General features: G+C 35.3%; 1 protein-coding gene across 1 annotated transcript in view; it reads right to left on the bottom strand.

The window, feature by feature from the left end:
- LOC129722233 (zinc finger protein 184-like) overlaps positions 1-9,221 on the bottom strand; it is a 66,825-nt gene extending 57,604 nt beyond the window's left edge. The window contains exon 1 of the mRNA XM_055675529.1: positions 8,553-9,221. Within this exon, the coding sequence (XP_055531504.1) occupies positions 8,553-8,560 (8 nt within the window). The 5' untranslated portion in view covers positions 8,561-9,221. The remainder of the gene's footprint in view (positions 1-8,552) is intronic.
- Positions 9,222-20,527: the final 11,306 nt, after the last annotated feature.

The following is a 20,527-nucleotide window of genomic DNA, read 5'->3' as shown; positions in this document are numbered from 1 at the left end:
GGAAAACAACCAAAATAACTAAATACCTGTGTCAGATTGATGCCAGAAAATCTGCTGAAAATGACCGAATACCCCCCAATATGAATATATTCAGAATTAAGACGATGTACAGAAGCAAAAGTCTAGGATTTTGTCATTTCGATAAAACCAGTCTTTTCAAACGATTTGTTATTTGACTTTGATCATATCCTAAGGCCGATTCTCCGTGCATTTGCAGACTTTAAACACATCGCAAGGAATCAACGAATTTGGAACGTTCAAATAGTACGATACCGCATTTAAATTATATTGAGGTCACAAATATCGATCAAAGCAGGTATCGTTATAAATAGTCTTTGAATTTCTTTTCTTTCCATAACTTTTGAGCCACATATCAAATTGTTATGAAATTAGTTATTTGTAAGTTTGAAAAATGACTCGTTCGTATGACACTAGATATGTTCAAATAAGTCATGTAATTTTTGAGATAATTGACTTTCGTTGATTTATTAACAATTTAATAACGATTACTTAAATTCGATTATAATCAAATGAAATGGGAACGTATAGGGCAGCCAAACTTTGAAACCACGTGTTCAATTCATAAATATTCGTGTAATTCATCAGTTAACGCTTAACTAGTCCGCTCGTCTGATAATAATGTTAATTGTGTAGTTTCTGAGATAATGAAGTTTCGTGATTTTCACATTTCGGTATATTACAGACGAAGTTACAGTTCGATTACAGTAAAATTCAATAGGCTGTTATGAGGCAGCTAGACTTATCAATAGACATTAATTTTGTGGAAATCGGTTCAGCCATCTCTGAGAAAAGTGAGTGAGTCCAAGTAGTCTTCGGAATATGTTCCTTTTCAAAGCTGGATTTCACATTTTTAAACATAACAGTCAAAGTAATAGTCCGATTGCAAAACAAATCAATAGGATCTTATGGGGCAACTAGATCTTCCATTTGACACTGATTTTATGAAAATCGATCCAGCCATCTCTGAGAAACATGAGTGAGATTAAACTGTCTTTAGAACACGTTTTTTTCGTAACTTTTGAACCACTAGTTCAATCTTTATAAAATTCAAAAGTTAAGGGTTTCCAAGGTAGCCCGTTCATTTGAAACCAATTTTGTACAAATCGGTTGTGTGGTTTTAGAGATAATGATGTTTCATCATTTTCACATTTTGATACATAACCTCTAAACTAAAAATCCGATTACAATAAAATTTAATAGGGTCTTATGGGACAACAAGACCTTTCTTTTGCAATCAATTTCATGAAAATCGGTCCAGCCATCTCTGAGAAAAGTGAGTGAGAATAAAAATCTGCACATACACACACACACATACACACACACATACAGAAAATGCTCAGCTCGTCGAGCTGAGTCGAGTGATATATGCCATTCGGCCCTTTGGAGCACTTTTATATCTTAGGTTTTGCAAGTGATTGCTATACCTTTCTAGGAGAAAGGCAAAAATTGAAACTAAAAAATTTTTGCTATCGGTCTATTTCTGTCGCTGTTATAGTAATCACTTGGTGCCCAGGTCTCTAACTAAAGCTAGCAGCTCGCAATTACAAATTAAAACTCTGGGTTAATAAGTGTTAATAAACGGCATAAACATATTGACTAATATGGTAGGTCCTTAACATTCACATTTTCTAAATGGAATAAATACATACTAATGTAAACATATTATTCGAAGGAACTTTTTCTATGACTAAGACTTACTACTGTTTCGATATGGCAAATGAAAAGTAAAATCTCAATGTTTCTCTGAACACGAATTTTTTAGTGTAATATGTGCTTGTCGTCGCATCAAAATAAATTATCATATTATGAAATACTTGCTCGCACTATCGATGATTAATAGTAATAGTATATGGTTTCTCCTTTATTCTTTTTCACGAGGTGATTAAAAATATTTACTCACAAGGTCATTTTGTGATTTGATTATTTGAACGCTTTTTTCTGAACATCAATAACCTTCATCAATAAAGCGTTATTTTCAAATTGTTTACGTTAAAAAAACGACTAACAACTTAGACCCGTGTATATATCGTATAGTAACCCATGGAGATATTGACGAAAGATGGGAAACACATATTATTCGAATCATCTTCTCCGTGACAATTAACATATTCTTCATTATCTATTGCGACTTCGGGTACATATTCGTTATAACTACCAGTTTCTAGTCTTCATCACTCGACTTTTCTGAGAAATGACTGATTTCTTCATTTGATATTTTTTTCCAACCCGACATTTCATCGAAATAAATGTTTTCCTTCGTTCGAAATAGTGTTACTAATAATTCTACGAATATGAACAACAAAATCCCAATGAACTATCAAATGTTACATCCATGAACATCGCCCGGTCTAACCGAAAAGTCCCAAAATCAAATATCACTACTGCCATCTAGCGAAAAACATTTGCAAACGGTTTTTTCGATGCCGTAATGTTCAAGCTACAAAGTAAAGAAATTCCAGCCAAATATTATAATCGGTTCTGGAAATATCGATTCCCCAACGTAGATCTACGGTTAAATTCCGCAATATTCTAAATTCGTGTTTTGCGCGAAAAGCATTTACTTAATTATGTTTAAATTTAAACAGTTACAGTAGTGTGACGAAGCCATTTAGTTGTTTTTTTTTCAGCACAAGAGAGTGTCACTCTCACGTCTTTTGGGAAATATGGAAAAGATAAGTCCACGCTCTCAAGTTGATGACCTATGATATTTCTAGTTTTTGAACTCTTTTGTCGATAAATAATATTTACAGAATGCACATAAATATTCTCTGCTGTTTGTCGTTATTTATATATTCAATATCAAAGTACATACACTTTTACAATAGTCACCAATCATTGTGGCCTCTAAGAAGCATTAATAATGTCGTTCCATGACGTTCATTGTTTGCTTTCTGCGCTTACTGCTGAAAAAAATAATTTTCACTAGCGAAATTCTTCGAAAATTTTAATTTTAAATTTATTTATCGTCAATCATAAGTAGACCATATTTTTACAATTCGTTCTTAACTGCCTAATCTCGAAAAAAATATTTTTTTAAGTGTAGTTCTCATCATTGTTACATTCACAATATTGTGATTAATTCACAATATTTGTTATAACATGACATCATTCTTTTGAGACGTTCATTTTGGCCATAGATTAATCCTCGATTACTCGATAGGAACAAGTTCCTATTCCTTAGAGAACGAGTGGGAGCATAAAAGTTTAAATTCGTTAGAATTACCGTGCTATTTATGCTTTGTGCAATTATATCGTTTATAAAAGCTACCATTGCGAATTCTCGTCATTTATATGTGGTAGCTTTTATAAACGATATAATTGCACAAAGCGTAAATACACATTGTGTATCATGATATTACAACTATTAATTTAATTTTCACCTCCAGTGAACCCAGCACCCTGTTAGATAAACTAGACTTTTAACCCTATAAGACGGGGGTATTTATATTACTAGAGTGGCGGCACTGTTAAAATTAGAATAAAAATTATCGGTCAGTGTCAACTTAGAAACGTCAAATGCTTGGAACTTACTAGCTTCCTAAAATTAAATACAAGCAACACTTGACGTTTCTTAATTTCTCTTTTCCCATTCTCTTTCTTTCTTTTATGTTTTTGTTTCGGGGGGAACAATGATGTCTATTGTAAGAATATATTCGAGAACATGACGTGTTCACTTATACAGGCAACTTGTGTATTTCCTTATAATCACATACCTTGAGATTGCGAATATCTCAAAAACAGTTGAATTTAACACAAAACGGACCAAAGCTTACGCCTCAAAGGATCACAAAATCCCGTGTATACCTAAATAGGTATATGTTTCCTTAAAAACTTCCTTTCGTTTCAAATTTGACTTTTAGACCCTCTGCGCCACCTCTAGACCTTAAGGAAATTCACTCATTTTTTATATGATGTTTATTGAACCCTAAAGAGGTCTTTTTGTCTGGGAAAACAGGTCCCGCGGACATTTTCGAAAATAAGCCCCACCCTAATCCAAATCTTTTAAAATCGCTAGAAAACAAATGTTTTGAGGAATGTTGGGATTGAATTGTGTTTATTGAAAATTGAACCTTTAATAATGGTTGGTAAATGACTAGGCACGTGTTACTTGAGACCTTATTGTGCCCATCCACCTCTGTCCAGCAACTCCTATCTCAAACTCCACGAGGTACCGATCGGGATACGACTAACGTTAGCGGAGATCGGATAACCAACCCCCGGTGGAAACTATGGTCGTATGCTCACTGGGAAGAGGGATCGTGCGCGACTATATCCCCATGTTAGGGGCGGCGTACAATAGCGTCTGACTAGAAGCGGGCGGCTGAATCACGAAACGCGGTGCTTCGCCCCGTCGCGAGACTAGGGATCACAGTTTTATTAAGGCAGCATACTGAATATAAAATACTACGAATAATTCAGATATAAATATGGAACGGCATTATCGGCATGGCCCTAGGCGAACGAAAAATGACAGCGATTATTGGAAACTCGGTACTTGGGATGTAAGCACTCTACTCGAACCGGCACGGGCAGGTAGGCTAGAGAACTGCAGAAAGTGAATGTGGAAGTTGCTGCCATAGAGGAGGTGAGGTGACTGAAACGGGAGAAACGAATTCCGGACAGTAGATCCTATTGCAGGCACTTCATTTAAGTTCCACATATGTTACAGTGGCGGCGTGAAAGCAGAAAGGGAAGTCGGTTTCGTGCTCATAGGGAAACAGATGAAGCGTGTCATAAGATGGAGGCCGATCAGTGACCGTATATGCGGATTAAGAATTAAGGGTAAATCTTTTAACTATAGCCTGATAAATGTGTACGCACCGGCCAACGATAAACCGGATGAAGAGAAGAAGGAGAAAAGAACCGCGCCAGAGTTCACATGTTAGCCACAGCTGTGACTCGTCAGAGCGTAGGAAGACACCGGGAAGGTAGAGCTGCTGAAAAAAGACTCCATCGCCTGAAGAAACGAAAGCTTTGGGAGTGTATTCGGGGGCGGAGGCGGAAGGTTGCTTCTCCCGGCTTGATACGAGAAGCTCCTAGCCACTCAGCCACTGTCATGTGCAACGATAGGGAGGGGAACCTGATTACCGATAGAATGGAGGTGGTCAGGTGTTAGAAGGAACACTTTAGTGTGCTGTTTAATGGTGAAGAAAACAGTGTAGTTAGTCGAAAAGAGCAGGATTGTGATTGAGGATGATGGCAAAGCTGTGCACCTACCATCCATGGACGAGGCTGAAAAACTGCAAGGCAGCTGGTAGGGACAGCAATCCAGCCGAACTCTTCAATGTCGGGAGCAAACAGCTGTATCGTGCTTTGCACCGGATCACGCTGAGAGTGTGGTCCGAGAAAAAATTACCCTCGGACTGGTTGGAGGGTCTCATATTTAAGTATCGGGGAATAACCCTTCTCAGCACCGTTTTCAAAATTCTCTCCCGTATTCTGTTCCATACACTGATGCCGTTGCAGGAAACCTTTGTTGGCGAATACCAATGTGGTTTTTGAGGGAGATGCTCCACTACGGGCCAAATGTTTACCCTGCGACAGATCCTCGATAAATTTCGAGAATTCAACTTGCAGACTCACCATCTGCTCATAGACTTTTGGGCAGCGTACGATACAGTTAAGAGAAATGAGTTATGACGAATTATGCTCGAAAATGGTTTCCCAACAAAACTAATTATGCTGATATGTACCACCCTTGAAGGATCTGCATTATGCATTAGGATAGTCGGTGAGATATTGGACTCCTTCGTGACGTTAGATGGTTTGAAGCAGGGAGACGGGCTGTTAAACTTCTTGTTCAACATGGCATTGGAGGGTGCTACACGAAGGAATGGTGCACTCAGGCAATGGTGCAAAACACTAAAACTTCCTATGGCCCTCTACGGCCATGAAGCATGGACGTTGAAAGAGGCCGATCGGCGAGCTCTCGGTGTTTTTGAGCGTAGGATTTTGCGTTCAATTTTGCTTGGCTAGAACTAGAACTAGAAAATGGTTTTGGCGCAGATGCATGAGCCATGAAGTGTACCAGGTGAACAAATCGGCGGATATAGTCAAGTGGATGAAACACGGTAGGTTGCAGTGGGCTGGGCATGTAGCTAGAATGCCGGAAGAACGACCAGCGGAGACAACATTTAGCAGAAACCCCGAAAGAGGCCACCGACTTCCATCCCGCACTCGTTCGATGTGTGCTGTCGACAAGGATACCAGCGAAATAGGTGTTAGGGAGGGGTTTTATGTGATTTTTTTGCAAACATTAACGGAACTTTCTGCTTGGGAAAACCTGTATTTCCATTTCAATTATCTATTCGCAGATTTTTTAAAATATTTTAGCTTAGAGAATTGAACGTTCGCACCTGAGCCAGACTTAGAGTATTATATATGTTAAGAATCTTGGCAGCTTTCCAGAATGAGAAATTTGGGCCCGACTTCCTCCAAAGCACCCGCCAAATTTCTTGGAGGGTAGAGAACCTATTTTAAGCAGCTAAAGGAGCCGCCTATGTTTCGAGACGAAATACACTAACGTCGCTCTTTACGCGGGGGATACGTGTCGAGTAAAAAAAACGCGTAAATTCCGGAATCCGCGTAATAAAAACCGCGTAAATTCCGGAAAACCTGCGTTAATTATGCAATCCGAGTAAAGAGGAAGCGAAATCCGCGCAAAAAAAAAATCGCTTAAATTCCGGAATCGCGTAAAAAAAACCGCGTAAATTCCGGAATCCGCGTGAACAAAATCGCGTAAATTCCGGAATCCATGTAAAAAAAGCCGCGTAAAAAATCCGCGTAAAAAACCGCGTAAAAAGTAACCTTAGTGTACTCGAAATGTGTAGGGTGAAACACAAACATGAGCATATCCATTTTTAGGCTACCCATTTTTCTGTTATCACATGTTTTCAAAATGTAAAACTGATTTAGCAAACTTCGACAATAATCAATTAAAGCTCCCAATCGAGGGACACTATTCAAATCACCCGAATGGCACCTGAATGGCTGCAATTTTGCGTAATTTATTTCGATTGATGTTTATTCAAAGATTTTTCTATGTTGAACGGTATTTTATGTATTCGTAAGACAGCTAGCCAATCAAAGTTTTCGTTGTAGTCATTGGAATTTTCGACATTAATCAAAATTAAGGAGTTTGAGACCCGTTTCCTTCAATTGATATAAATAGACGCCACTGCTTTAGCCGTCCCTTATCCTTCCTCCTGCTTATCGGTTTCACACTCACTCACCAAAAATCCGGTCACAGAAAAAACGAACGAATAAATATTTTCCACATCTTCTACAATAAAACGTCTAAATGTATTTATTTTACCATTTATGTAATGAATTAGTTTTCTAACTTTTTAAATTATTTTTAAACATGAAAACCTTTCGTAAACTTCTGACCCTTCTAAGCAAATTTACCAAAGACTACACGAGAAGATAGCACGTAGTGCGCGAATCAACGTAATTTTTTGACAGTAGTGTTCGAGGAACATGGCCTTTTATGGAGGTACATAAATTATGTAAGTGCGTGGGAATGTGCTGCGTAAAATTCCAAGACATCTTTGAAGGTTCATGTAAAACGCATAGGAGGAATGAACAATTTTAAATATTGAAAACTACGAAAATAGAGACAATGGCAAAAGTCCAAAGTAAGTAGTTTTTCTAATTTTGATGAAACCAAATCTTACTATGAAGAAACTGCACGTAGAAAACTCAATTTTAAACGTGAACTTCATGAATGGTGGTAACAGTATAAAGTAAGAGTGCTATACATTTCAACAACTTTTGATTTGATTCCGTAAAAATGTATACACCGAAATGATATTTGTTCCGAAATCCACGTGAAAAATCGCCTTAATTCCGGAAACCGGGTAAAAAAACCGCGTATATTCCGAAATTCGCGTGAAAAAACTTCATTTGCTAAAGGTCTATATTTCTGCAAAGTACTTTCGAAGAAAAAAACCAATAGCAGTGTTATTTCCACCAGCGAATCGAGCTGGAAAGTTAGAAACATTATAAAGAGGTTAGGCCAAATTAGTGAATGTTTATTAATTGTATTAAGTAAACTAATCGGACATTTTTACTAAACGGATTGGAAATAAAAAACTGTTGAAACATGCTGTTTTACAAAAAACTTTTCTGGGAAATTCGCGAAAAAATCGCGTAGATTTCGAAATCCGCGTTAAAAACCCGTAAAAAGAGACTTTGATCTATATACTTATCGCACCAAGCGTAAGAGTATTTCTATTTTGAAATAGTCTTTGAACACACCTAATTGGAGGCTGTATAGATACGTTTGCTATTACACAAGTTCAAATAACAACATGGGATTTGATGTTTGAACAATTATTATATTGTACAAATATAGAGATTTGAGCTGAAACTAATTGCTCATAGACAGTCGAATATTTGATAAAAATTGGACACATATTCATCCCTCGGCTAAGACACTGTTAAATCATGATAATGCCCTCCGCTCTTAATTGCATGTTCTGGTAACTATTTTGTGTGCATTACTTAAAATTGATCGTAGGTTCACTTACGTATTCATGGCGATACGCAGCTTCGAAAACAGTTTCACAAGCTTCTATTATTTTGCCTTCGATACGCACGAGCCGGATTGCAAATCGTTGATCACAGGTTGCAGAGGCCGCTCCGTTCGATTAAAATCCGTCTGTACCGCGTTCGACCTTCGACCGGGAGGATCTTTTGATGTGCAGAAAACCTCACCGCTCGGCCAAGCCCGAAGTTGAAACAGCAAAGCTCGTTCACTCGGGGGGTTTAATAATGGTTGTCTGAAATTAAATCACGCCCCTGCACGAGCTTCCATCATGGACCCGGGCAACACACAGAGGATTATATACACTTGTTCGTTTATATTTTTTTTTGCGTTTAGGTATTGCACACCTATGTAGTGAACATTTCTTTCAATTTGCAGCACCGTCACGTAGTTTGGCTGAGCGAGTTGAATATGAATGAGCTAGGATTAAACTTTTTTCTTGGTAGACAACACCCGCACTTGTTATCGATCTACCACTGATTCATTTGCTTGGACTGACTGGATAATCAATACCGTATTTCCCAAACTAACCGTTATTTCAACATCACTGCTTTTGTTGTTGCACTTTGAATATTTGATAGACACTCCAAAAACTTTTGAATTCCACTATAGAACAGTACACTCACAACAAGAAATGCGTGCTTCTGCTGCAACAGCCGACAGAAGAATGAAGAAGAGACCATCCTCATTGGCCATGCAGTACACGCTATTCCGTGCTATATCCGCCGTTCCTGTAGCTGTGTATGTGTGAACCATCCAAAGAAATGCCTCCTTTTTGAGGAGGGGAGAACTTGCGCTTGTGTGCGAAGTTTGTTTACGTTTTTTTAGATCTACCGGTGTTTTTATGCTATCCACCACGTGGTCGATCTATGGTCAAGATTGACAACGGTAGCAGATTCTATATTATGCATTTCATCGTATAATACAACATTGTGGTACCTTTCACATATCTAGCGTATCACGTGTTTCCAGTTGTAGCTTTTGCAATTGTATTTAATTTCTAGGCGAAACCTAGAATGTTCAAAACCATAGAACGTACCAATGCTCTGTATCTTAAAATTGAAATCCTCAATTCGTCTGTTTTCAAAACGTCATGAAACAACTTCACCTTAAAACTAACGGGGTTAATTTTAAACGTGATGTAGTGGCTCATAATGCAACAGGTTGTATGTGCGCAGGTATTTGTGTTTTCACTGCCTTTTTAGTAGAACAGACAGCAACCAATCGTAGCTAGCTTTTTTGGTAACTTTGCCTCGATGTATTTTGGCCAATCAGCGCGAAGTGATTGCGAAGGGGAAGAAAAGCGGTTTCATACTTGCTTTTTGGTTGGTCGGTCTCATTGGTATGCGATGGATTATCATAATTTGTATTTCGCTGCAATGAGAAAGGTTCTCGAGTGAAGGACGGTTTATGCAGATGCACACTCAAAGTAGTGTTTATTATGGGGTAAGGGGAAGTACGCTTTAGACATCTTTAACCATAGAGTAATCATTTTATAGCAATTTTGTTGCATAAAGATTTAATTTTCATTCCATTTTCAATTATGCCGTGGTTCACATGTTCTTAAACAGACGCGAGTGAGTCGATCAGTTTGGAAGCAAAGTTACTAAGACTCGTTTTTCATTTCATAGAAATTTTTGCTTAAATGTCACGTTGACGTTGATTTTTCTTTCTTTTGTAACAACAACTTTAATTTTTTGAATAAAGTTTAGCCTTAAGTTATTAAAGTTAAGCTTATTTAATTAGTATCAGAAGTAATAGTTAGTCAGCATCAGCTGCGTTAAGCCTAGTTGTTCATTGTAGGAACTACAAATGGCCAATTTTGACCTTTCAAGTGCACAAAGCTCGGAAATATGTAGTAATGCGATTTAGTAAATAAGAAAACATTTTTTTGACAAATCTGATGCGAGTGAAGCTTTGCTTATGTCATGTATGTTGCTGAAATCGAATCATGCAAAAAATAAATGACTTTTTTCATGTTTTGGCCACTAATGGACTAGTTTTACGCCTTGACGCCTTGTGCCTTCCACACGGTCTCGTGTCGCCTTCTTTTGGAATCATTTTCCGCCTGCTGGTAATTCTAGAAGTGTGTTGCTTTATTTTTTCTTCAACAAACATAAACAAACATGAATTGGGTGGCATGACGACAAGAAGGTTAGCACACGGCGGGGACCGAGACGGCGTGGTTGCACCTTCCGTGTAGACGAGTGGAAGGTTGTAGATACCAGAAGGCACATTAGAAGGTTTCAAGAAGGTACTGACAATTTTCGTGAGGAAGGCGTTGTCACACCGTGTGTGTATTCGGGCCTTTAGTATTCCAAGTCATTAGAGGTGTCGCTAGATGGCTGGTTTTAGCTTAATAAATTGAAAGTATGTATCCGAAACACAACCAGGACAGGTTTGCATGGGGCCTATAACGACCCAGAAACTTGGTATAGACTATTCCGAAAATTATAAATACATTTTTATTTTTGAATTTTCTTGAAATTGGTAGATTCATCTCCTTTGATCCATATGTCATAGTCATTGTATGATCGAATCTGGACTAAAATAGGTTCATTGGGATATGAATACTAACCTGGGTTTCACGTTGTTTTTCGCGACACAACGATTTTCACATTCATAACTTTTTTCGAACAATTTGGTGACAACACCTAATGAAGTGTGATACGAATCTTGACACATGAATTCTTTCGATCGATTTCAATGGTACCGTACTGCATCAAATTTAGACCACTTAAGCTATGATGTAACTTCTGAACTTTCTCATCGATCTTAAAGGTTTAGCATGTAGGTTATTTTATTGTTGCTGCATTGAGGTGCTATTTATATAGATTAAAACACGTTTCGTATATCAAAACAAGGAGAATTCAGAAATCGGCTTTAATTCAAACTCCGAACACTTCAACGTAATCGCTTAGAAATAGATAGGCAAACTGTTTGTATACTGACTGTCATTTTTTTCAACTTAAAGAGCTATAGGGTGAAGTACTTTCTTTTTATTACACTAGCTATAATAATAATCCGATGTTTATTGTGTTCGAACTTTGAATCAAAACGGTATTTTAAAAGAGTTGTAATTTCTATTTCGCTTTAGACTTCTATGCTATTTTAACTCAAACCTCGAACACTTCAGAATAAAAATAACATTATTATGGCTTGAGTAATCAAAAGTGTGATTACTATATACCATTTTGTTCCTCGGAATGTCCTTTACCCAGTGATGTATAGCTCTTTAACTGTTTCATAATATTTTTCCTTCCTTGCTATAACATTTAAGTGCTTAAATCCCAAATTTGGGCGCAATATCATGAAATCTATTTTTTTTAAGACTTTTCGAAGCTACGTTGTTTTGAGTGCATGACATATACTTCATATCGCTTGGAATTCGAGCGCTGACGAAAATCTACGTTCAAAACACTGTGTGGAAACAACCAAGAAAAATCTCAGGTTACACCAAATCGATGTTTCAGGTCAGCAACATCAATCAAACCGCAATACTATGCATAGGAAGGATGACCCTAGAGGCTCAAGAGAAGAGTAATTGGATAAATAAATATGCCAAAAATTGAAAAATTGAATATGCCAAAAATCGCAAAAATAGTCAAGAAAATACCAATCATGATGAAGTCAATCATCTTTTTATTTCCACAGATCGAATAGTTAACCTTTACGGTGAAAAGTAATTGTAAAAAATTTCCAGATGAAGTAATATTTCTATTGAAGAAAACAATTGTTGAATCGGGCAGAACTGTTGATGAATCTGATCACAGTTATAAAGATGCAGACTAGGAAGATGAAAGAGATGACGATGAAGAAGAAGATGGTGATTGTTTAGATTCGTAATTAGTTTGTATTACCTATGCTGCCGTTCTACGCATATTTGTCCCATGTTCCAAATCTTGCAAACGAGAAAAACGATGTTAAAGTTTCACAATGCTTTTACGAATGCAGTTATTGGTTTATAACCAGTTTTACCTTGTAATAGACTGTTTTTAATAAATTTTTTTGAATGTTTTTCGATTTAACACTCTTTTCCATAAAAATACTCACTGGGACAATAATGCCGAAAATTTGGTTTCTAGGGGAAAAAGTGATAGAATAGACACCCTAAGCCATATCCCAATTTCCTCCACAGTTCATCACTACAACTATGAGTCGATAGCGCACATAAACTGAGCCACTAATGGTTGATACAAAAAAATAAGAAGAAGTACTCAAATATAGTATCTTCTACTATATAAAAATGGAATTCCGTAACGCTTGGTCTTATTGATATTATTCTCTCAGTCTCTGAGGTGTATAGTAATCATCATAATTTTGAATCGTTCTAAACCAAAAATAATAAGCAGTGACATGTAGGTTTTTCAACATGAAAATGTTCGCTGATGTTCAGGAAAGACATTTGAGAAAAATAATGGGTATCTAATCACTAAAACTTGAGATATTATTCACAAAACTACGTAAAACATGCAAAATTTTGACTTTCTGTGCTAAATTTGCCTCTAAATCAAAATTCAAAGCGAGAACATATGATTCTTTTTTCACTAAAATGTTTGTTAATGTTCAGGAAAGACATTTGAGGAAAAATAATTAGTATCTGATCACTAAAACTTGAAATATTATTCACAAAACTACGTAAAACATGCAAAATCATGACTTTTTATACTTAATTCGTCTCCAAATCAAAATTCAAAGCGATGACATGAGATTCTTTTTTCATTAAAATGTTCGTTGATGTTCAAGAAATACATTTGAGATAAAATAATAGGTATCTAATTACTAAAACTTGAGATATTATTCACAAAACTACGTAAAACATGCAAAATTTTGACTTTCTATGCTAAATTTGCCTCTAAATCGAAATTCAAAGCGATGACATATGGTTCTTTTTTTTGAATAAAATGTTTGTTAATGTTCAGGAGAGACATTTGAGGAAAAATAATTAATATCTGATCACTAAAACTTGAGATATGATTCACAAAACTACGTTTAACATGCAAAATCATGACTTTTTATATTTAATTCGTCTCCAAATCAAAATTCAAAGTGATGACATGTGATTCTTTTTCCATTGAAATGTTCGTTGATGTTTAAAAAAGACATTTAAGAAAAAATAACAGGTATCTGATTACTAAAACTCAAGATATTATTCACAAAACTACGTGAAACATGCAAAATCATGACTTTTATGCTAAATTTACCTCTAAATCAAAACTCGAAGCAGTGATCTGTGATTTTTACTATGATAAAATGTTCGTTGTGTTTAGAAAAGATATTTGAGGGAAAAATAATAGGTTCTGATTATTTGAAATTTAAATATTTTCCGCAAAACCACATGAAAAATGCAAAACCATGCAAAAATAATTTTTAAGGCTCAATTTGTCTCTAAATCAGAATTCAAAGCGATGACACGTGATTTTTTTCAATAAAATGTTCGTTGATATTCAGGAATGATAATCGAGAAGAAATAATAGTTATTTGATAACTGAAAATAGGGATATTATTCACAAAACTAAGTAAAACATGAAATATCATGAATATTTTGGCTCAATTTGACCCTAAATCCAAATTCAAAGCTATGATATATATTTTTCCCATTGAAATGTTTGTTTATGTCCAGGAAAGACTTCTGAGTAAAAATAACAGATTTTTGATTACTGAAAATTGAGATAATAATCACAACACTACGTTAAACAAGCAACATCATGAATATTTGAACTAAATTTGCCTCTAAATCGAAATTCAAAGCTATGATATGTAATTGTTCTTCATTGAAATGTTTGTTAATGTTCAGGAAAGACATTTGAGGAAAAATAATAGGTATCTTATTGCTAAAAGTTGAGATATTACTTTAAAAACTACGTAAGTTTGAAGATGATTTTCAGCATACAGGAAAACACATTAAAATACTCTTTTTGAAATTTATATATATATTATACATATAATACATGCAAAATTTTGAATTTTTGAGCATGAGCTCAATTCGCCTGTAAATTATTTTTTTTTCCAATAAAATGTTCGTTGTTCCTTCAACATCTGCAAATTTTTTCTTGCAGAAGAATTTATGTTTTAATTTGGTGCGAGTCGAGCAGATAAAAATTACATTTCTGATGTTTTCGTAGTTTTGTGAATAGTAACACATTACGGGATTCGAAATACTTTTTTACTTCTACCAAAACTAGATCTTGGGACATTTGGCTAGAGGAAAGGCCGCATTTCATTGGTTTAATCTATTTTTTTAATTTCTAGGTAGTTATGTGGATTAAAACGTTAACTTCTTCTCAGACGTGTTCCTTGGACACCAACAAACATTTTCGTTATAAAAATTCTCATGTTATCTCTCTAGATATGATTATAGAGGTGAACTAAGAATGAATGGTCACGCTAAATTCTTCTTACTTTAATTTCTTTCTTCTAAAAGTTACATAAGAAGAGGTTTTACTGTGAACGATTGACGAATATCCGGTTATCACCCGAGTGTGATATATTCGGAACTGGGATGACCCCACATAACATTTTCCACACTTCTGGTTTCAGGCAAATTATCTTAAGTGGTATTTGGCCAACCATTTTAATACTTCCGAAACTTCCGAACTCCATACGTCAATTTGAAATCCGAAATGGCGACTTCCAGTTTCTGTAAAACATCCCCAAATCACAAAATGCAATCCAATATGGGTATTTCCGTTCTCAGAATGTTAAAGTACTTAAAGTGATGATGGACGTATAAGATGTGAAATATTTTTGAAGTTAGTTGTGCTAATATTGCAATGAGTTATAAAAAATGATTCCTAATTTTGAAACTTTTGATCCCGAGCATCGCCGGGAACGTTCAACTAGTTTTTCATAATTTTCATGAGCATTTTTGAAAGCAGTTTTTTGGGGGTAAAATGGACACGTGTGATAAAATTAACATAGGGAGGTGGTAATATGAACACCTTGGGCGTGAACATTAATTATCCCTTCTCAGAAAGTAAAATGTTGTTCCATAGCACGTGACACACTTATGTATTTACCAACAGTTCAATTTTCACCGTTTGTCGTAGAATTAATAACAATATATTACCTAATCCGCAAGAAACTGAGAAATGGCGGAAGTTTTTTTACGGACATTCCGCATTCAACGGTACGTTTTGCCGCGGTCATCTGTTCAATGGTCCGAGTTTACCTTTGCGTTTTTTCTGATAAAAACACGTAGCATTTAGATTTTTCAATGGAAATTAACACAATTTTTCCCCATCATCATGGACTGTCCATTTTACCCACACATACATATTATTGAAAATACTGTTTTACACTAAAAAAAACCTTATTTTTTGTAGGCTGAAAATAATATCACCACCACGAATGTACACGTGTTTTTTGTTTTTGTTTATTATTTTGACTGTTTGACTGCTTTGTCTGTTTGACTTTGTCTCAAATAGCTTCTAGTGCCTCTAAGATAAGGTGCCAAAGAAGTTTGTACTATTTTTCAACGTAATAGTCGAGATTTGAACGGGTGTCCATTTTACCACCCCTGTTCATTTTACCCACAATTCCCCTAATAGTTAATTTCTACGCATATCAGTCCCACCACGTGCATGTTTCCCAATACAAAGTTAATTTTTTGGAACACGACTCATTTTTGGGGAGCTATTAAAAAATGCTTTTTTGGGTAGGTATTGATGATTACAAATATTTTTAGAGCCAAAACGATTAGTTTGATCGTTATGATGTCTTCGGCAAAGTTGCAGATAGAAATTTTTTCTTTCGGAAAAAAGTTCACACTCTAAAAAAATATTTAGCGATGAGGCCTTCATGATTCGTACTTCATTATTTGTTGATTTTCACAAACACTCAAATTTTTTATCGAAAATTTATATTAAATTTGATTATTTCTGCTGAATTTCCAAAGCCTGGCTAATACCCAGAAGTCAGAAATCAATCTTAGATGCTTTCGATTTCTGAAAAACAGTCTAATAATAGCCAGCCTAACAGACAAATATTACCCAATGTGGGTTTTTGAGATTTTGACTAACTTCAGACTTCATTTTGAATTCGATATTGCGACTTCTGGTGGCAACCATTCTCAAATTGCCAAATACAATTCAATAAAAGAATATCCACTCTCGGTGTTCCAAATATATTGGCCTTGTATTTGAAGTAATAACTGAAGTGTAATATGAAAAGCTTGACGTAATATTCGTGAAGTGATTGGTGTTAAAGATTTACATAGTGAATTCAAAGAAATAAATCTTAGTTTTGAACACTTTAATTCTGACCAACACCGGGAACGTTCAACTGGTATATCATTTTAGCTAAACACTCATGGCTAAAAATCAAGCAAATAAAAGCCAGAACGTTTTGTATGATTGGTACAACGTATAATGTTGTAGACAGTATTTTTTCCTCCCAGATTTGGTATAATGTTGTAAACAGTATTTTCTTCCTTCCAGGAAATATATACACTATGATTTCAAACATTAATAACGGATATGATTTCAAACATTAATAATGGATATGAATAACCAATATATTGTTGGATAGATACAATGTTGGACAATTCTATAATACGCTTGTAATCATTATTATGTCATTTCTAAGCGGTAAAACTATGTAAAAGTTTCAAGGACAAATTTACGCGAACAATGAACCAATCACATACGAGCATTTCTAGTACAGACGATATGAATAGACACATTCCATTCCTTACATTATTTATTTATTTATTTATTTCGTCAAGCAAATGTAGACTACAGTTATAATAATACAATGTTTTCTTATATTCTCTGTATCAAAATCGGTAAAAAAATGACAGAGTCTCCCCACCCTAACAGGTCGATTAACGTCTGTTACCATCAACTCAGACTAATTTGATGTCTCGAAGGTGAAAGTTTCTCGAAAAATTGGAAACAACCCTCTTTCTTAAACAATTTCTAAACCTGCACTTATAGACTGTTCCGAAAATTATAAATACATCTTCTTTCTTAAATAAAACAAAAAATAAGGGATTTTTCGGGTCAATTTATTCTGAAATATAGATAATAAGTGTTTTCTTTCCAGTTTAAATTCAAGTTGGGATTATTTTTCTCTTAACACTACTCATAAGCTTTTGCACAGTGTCTTCTCTGACCATTTTTACCACTTTAAGCCAATCTTTTTGAAATTTTTCAACATTGTCCGCTGGTTTTACATATTTTCTCAGCTTTGACTTGGTCAAAGCTAAAAAAGTTTCAATAGGGCGAATTTCAGGGCAGTTTGGAGGATTCATTTCCTTTGGGACACATGTGACATTATTAGTTTTATACCACCCTAGTGCATCCTTAGAGTAATGGCAGGAAGCAAGATCGGGCCAAAAGATTGGAGGATTGTTATGCTGCTTAACCATGGGTAACAACCTTTTCTGCAAACACTCTTTCACGTAAATTTTACCATTCATTGTGTCATTCGTAATGAATGGACGAGATATTTTCCCACATTCACAAATGGCTTTCACTGGTCCAGGGACATCCTTTCCCTTCGGTGATGTATAAACTTGCGGTCCTGGCAGAGTCTTATAGTCCAGTTTTATGTAGGTTTTGTCATCCATGATAACACACCCCATTTTTTTGGTCAGAAGTTTGTCATAAAGCTTCCGAGCTCTCGGTTCCACAGATTCAGCTTGTTTTGGATTTCGTTTTGGCTGCTTCTGCTTCCGACGGGTCTGCAGACCCATTCTTCCCTTGGCACGCATAACGTTACTCGCCGAGGTTCCAAGCTTTCTCGCCACATCTCGTACTGATACTGAAGGATGCCGCTTGTAAAATTCCTTAACCTTTTTGTCCATTGTGGGATCAACAGGCCCGGGTTTTCTACTACGTCTTGGGGCATCAGTAAATGTGCTCACTCTTCACAATACTTCCGCAATGCGGTTTGAACTGATCCGACACTTATACCTTCTTATCTGGCTAATTTTCTCATAGAAAGACCACTCACGGTGCCCCATTTGTGCACAATTCGCTTTCTTTGCTCATGAGAAAGGCCACGCATTTTCAAAATTTCGCACTAAATGTTAGAAAAAATGACAGCATCTGTTTCTTTTGGATGTGAACAACAGGACGCAGCCAACGTTTGGTTGAATACTGCACGTTATTTGAAATGACGGTTGATCGTAAGTGTATTTATAATTATCGGAACGGTCTATAGAGCATAATAAAAACTGATGTCTTGGAAGAAAACATGCTGGTAGAAGCTACAGTACCGTACGGTATATGTAGAGCAGAGCGCCGATTGTGTCTCATCGTCTATCATTGCAGCGGTACCTACACGTCTTCTATTCGCGTGCAATCAAGTAAAAACTGCAAAGCTGCTGCTGATAAAAAGTTTATCTCATGAATATATTGACAAGTTGGTTTAATAATTTTCCTACAATTACATTAACTTAACTGCGAAAGCTAATAACATTCAATAATATAAAAACGCGTACAAATATATATATATATATATATATATATATATATATATATATATATATATATATATATATATATATATATATATAATAATAATATAAACTCCCCCCCTCCTATTAAAAAAAATCTCATGAATATGATTACCATAAAAACTATGAATTACTTAACAAAAATTGAACTTTTTTTGCAACAGTTATAAGTTGTAAGTTTGGTTTTGTTTCATTTTATCTTCGATAATCGGAATTTCGAAAGGATATATTCCTGAAAATACAAATTTATAGAAGAGTAAGAGCCGGTGAATGCTTGAGATTTGTTTTCATTCACTAAGATTTATTCAGAATCTTTTTTTTATATTCAAACATTGTTTTATATTAGCTTATATTAGCTGTCTTCGTAATACAGTAAAAGTGTTGGCAGATTAAAAATTCTTGTTTAGCAAACATCAAAAATTAATCTTTTTAAACTTTAACTTCGTTGTAATTGTTGATGGCTACGATTTTTTTTGTTGGAACTTATTGATAATTTTGTTCAACACATCCTCTAATGTTTCCTTATTGGTGGATCTATGTAACGGCTTTGAAATTATTTTCAGATAATAAAGATATAATTAATTCAATTTATTCGGAGGTAGATAAGGCGAAACCATTCGTTATTATATCGTAAATATTGCTAGATTTGGTTTTCAAGAAAATAGAGTCAATTCTGATTAAGACGCATTACGAGAAATTTTTGTACTTTTTCAACAATAATGATACGCTTGTGCCTTGTCAAATAATTGTTATTTGCACACAAGAAAAAACGCTACGAGCACAATATCGTTAATTGTAAATGAAATTCTTTCGAGTGTTGTTAAAAATACTTTTGAAAAAAAAAAAAATTAGAAAGAGTCTGAGACTGAAAATGCGTAAGTTACTGAACAAACGATTGGTTTTGTCTGCAGATTCTGTAACCTTTGTAACTACATAAACATCCCTTTGATTGTAGCGTTTAGTCCCACGTCACCATTTAATACAACCCTAGGGCTGTATACCTTGTCGTATTTAACAAATATTATAACTTTCAATTATACATTAACAATAACTGAAACATCATTTTACACGGATTTGTAATTTTCATGTTATTGTTTTTCTTAACGTAGGACTATGTATAGTATACTTGTATACTGGGGAACATTGTATAGAAGTAGCAGAAAGGGTAGCAGATTAATCCAAGCAACTTGTTGACTATGACGAGAAAGAAAATATCATCGCATTCGTTATTTTTCATGAATGGCAAGTAACCATTATAGTGAGCGTGGATACAGGTAAATCAATATATTGTCTCTCTTGTTGTCATTATCGGGTTTTCATTGTCAACCGTCGTAAAATTTTCAGATTTCACTCGAAAATATCACTGCACTGCAGCTCTTGGTGATATTTTAAATATCAAAAATCTTTTTAGCAGCGTGGTATTCTCTGTGCCAGCTCAAATTGTGTTGATCTCAGTTATATACAAGTTTTATTTGCTTTGCTGTATCAGCCTAATT

This window comes from Wyeomyia smithii, chromosome 2 (genome assembly GCF_029784165.1).
Source record: "Wyeomyia smithii strain HCP4-BCI-WySm-NY-G18 chromosome 2, ASM2978416v1, whole genome shotgun sequence".
NCBI classification, from domain to species: Eukaryota; Metazoa; Arthropoda; class Insecta; order Diptera; family Culicidae; genus Wyeomyia; species Wyeomyia smithii.
Note: the sequence above shows the minus strand (reverse complement) of the source record. Positions and strands in the feature narration are given on the sequence as shown.